The 2,258-nt window shown below is 59.1% G+C and overlaps 1 protein-coding gene across 1 annotated transcript; it reads left to right on the top strand.

Moving 5' to 3' along the window:
• Positions 1–464: 464 nt before the first annotated feature.
• GUITHDRAFT_119839 (hypothetical protein) lies at positions 465–2,233 on the top strand (the record flags this gene model as incomplete). Its single annotated transcript, XM_005820899.1, has 4 exons — positions 465–767; positions 1,165–1,228; positions 1,516–2,139; positions 2,202–2,233. The coding sequence occupies 4 exons, from the start codon at positions 465–467 to the stop codon at positions 2,231–2,233; spliced, it is 1,023 nt and encodes a 340-aa protein (XP_005820956.1).
• Positions 2,234–2,258: the final 25 nt, after the last annotated feature.

The raw sequence follows: 2,258 nt of genomic DNA, 5'->3' as shown, positions 1-2,258 counted from the left end.
CGAGGAGGACAACCTCGAGCGGGTGCCTGTTCATGTGTCCAGCCTACCTCCGTCGGCTGCCCCAGGCGGACACCCGGGCAGCGCCGGCTCCTTGTCGGTGGCTGCCCTTTCTCCGTCCGCGGCCGCCCGCTTTGAGGAGGCAGCGGACGTCTCGACTAACAGTGGTCAGTCGGCTGCCTCCGGGTATCGCGTCTAAGGGATGTTATTCCTCCTGCATGCTCCTGCTGCTTGTTGCTTGATTGCTTTACCCTTAGGCTGCTTGTCTGCGCGGCTTCTCGCTTGGGCTGGCGATGCCGCGTCTGGGTGCCAGCAGTGCTGGTTCTTTTCGGGCTTGTGTTTTGTGTGTGTTTGTGCAGCTTCTCGCTGTGAACTGTGTACCTGCCGGTTCAGCTTGTTCCTGCTTTGTTTTGCTTGAGGCACTTTTTATCTTCTGCCAGTAAATCCTGTCCTATCAGCGCCTCACCATGCAGCTTACGCTGGAGGCGCTCTTGTCTGGTGCGAGGCGCATGACGCCCTTGCGGGCGCAAGCACTTCTCGAGCCAGAGGACAGCTCCTCCTCGGACTTTGTCGAGTCGCCCGAGGAGTCTTCGCCGGAGGTCTCCGACTCCGATGGGGGACACCCTTCGAGTGGCCCCGACGATCGGCGCGGAGCTGGCGAGGCGTCTCCGTCCCTCACTGTGACGTCGGGTGCCTCCGGAGAGCTCGACACCACTGGGGTGCTTGCTGCTGGTCCGAGCTCGCCTGCTTCCTCCCCGGGCATCGGTCGGGTCACGCCAGTCCCTTGGGCATTGGGGCGGGGTCGCCGCCGTCACGGGCGGCTACCACTGACTCGGCTACCGCTGACTCGGAGGCTAGCGAGGAGGACTACCTCGAGCGGTACCGTGTTCATGTGTCCAGCCTCCCTCCGTCCGCTGCCCCAGGCGGACAACAGGGCAGCGCCGGCTCCTTGTCGGCGGCTGCCCTTTCTCCGTACGCGGCCGCCCGCTTTGTGGCGGCAGCGGACGTCTCGACTGACAGTGGTCAGTCGGCTGCCTCCGGGTATCGCGTCTAAGGGATGTTATTCCTTTGTTTTGCTTGAGGCACTTTTCATCTTCTGCCAGTAAATCCTATACACATTCCTCCTGCATGCTCCTGCTGCTTGTTGCTGGATTGCTTGACCCTTAGGCTGCTTGTCTGCGCGGCTTCTCGCTTGGGCTGGCGATGCCGCGTCTGGGTGCCAGCAGTGCTGGTTCTTTTCGGGCTTGTGTTTTGTGTGTGTTTGTGCAGCTTCTCGCTGTGGACTGTGTACCTGCCGGTTCAGCTTGTTCCTGCTTTGTTTTGCTTGAGGCACTTTTTATCTTCTGCCAGTAAATCCTATAAGGACCTCTCCAGCTACTATGGAGACTGCTGACCTTCGACTCTTTCACAAAAGTCAGTCAGCCTCCGTTCAGTGTACCTCGGGCGTCTGTCAGGGCGATGTCCCCTCCAGCGTATTTTTCTGCCACAGTATCCACCCCCTGCTCCTCCATATCGCAGAGCTTTTTCCCTCTGTTCGAGTCTTGGCCTATGCTGACAACGTCGTGCTTGTCGGTCCACTCGAGGATGCCGTTGCAGCTACGTCCGCTATGAAGAAGTACATGTTAGCTGATCTGAAGCTAGAGATTCAACCTCGCGAGTCGAAAGTTTACATCCCCTCCTGGCATCAACACCCTGATCTCTCGCAGCTGAAGAAGAGCCTTAAGCGCCGTCTCAAGACTCAACTTCTTCACTTCGAGGTCGTCACTGGCGGGATTACACTTGGCGGCCTGCCTATCGGCACGGATGGATTTCATGCTAGTCAGCTCCGAGCGAAGGTTTCTACCCTCAACGAAGAGCTCTCGAAGCTCGGGCTCGTCCAGCATGGCTTCATGTTCAAGACGCTGGTGAGGGCGAGCCATCTCCAGAAGCTGCGCTTCTTCCTCCAGGGGTCTTCTCCGTTTCTCCCGCGGGTCCAATCACAGATTCGTCGCTTTGACCTCTCTGTCCACCTGGCGCTTGAGAAATACCACCGCTGGCCTTCCTCGCAGTACCTTGCCGCGCATCCCGACCTGCTAGAGTTTGCGAGGTTCAAGCGGGAGCTTCCGCATAGTCGGGGAGGGGACGAGTTCACGCCCTCTGAGGGTCTACACCCCGCTGTTTACTATACGGCTATCGCTCGCTTCCTCGCTTGGTACTCTGACCAGCCGATGTCCCGGATGTTGCCCTCTCCTCATAGCCTGGACGTTCACTGCTCGAGATCT

This window comes from Guillardia theta (genome assembly GCF_000315625.1).
Source record: "Guillardia theta CCMP2712 unplaced genomic scaffold GUITHscaffold_160, whole genome shotgun sequence".
Lineage (NCBI taxonomy): Eukaryota > Cryptophyceae > Pyrenomonadales > Geminigeraceae > Guillardia > Guillardia theta.
Note: the sequence above shows the minus strand (reverse complement) of the source record. Positions and strands in the feature narration are given on the sequence as shown.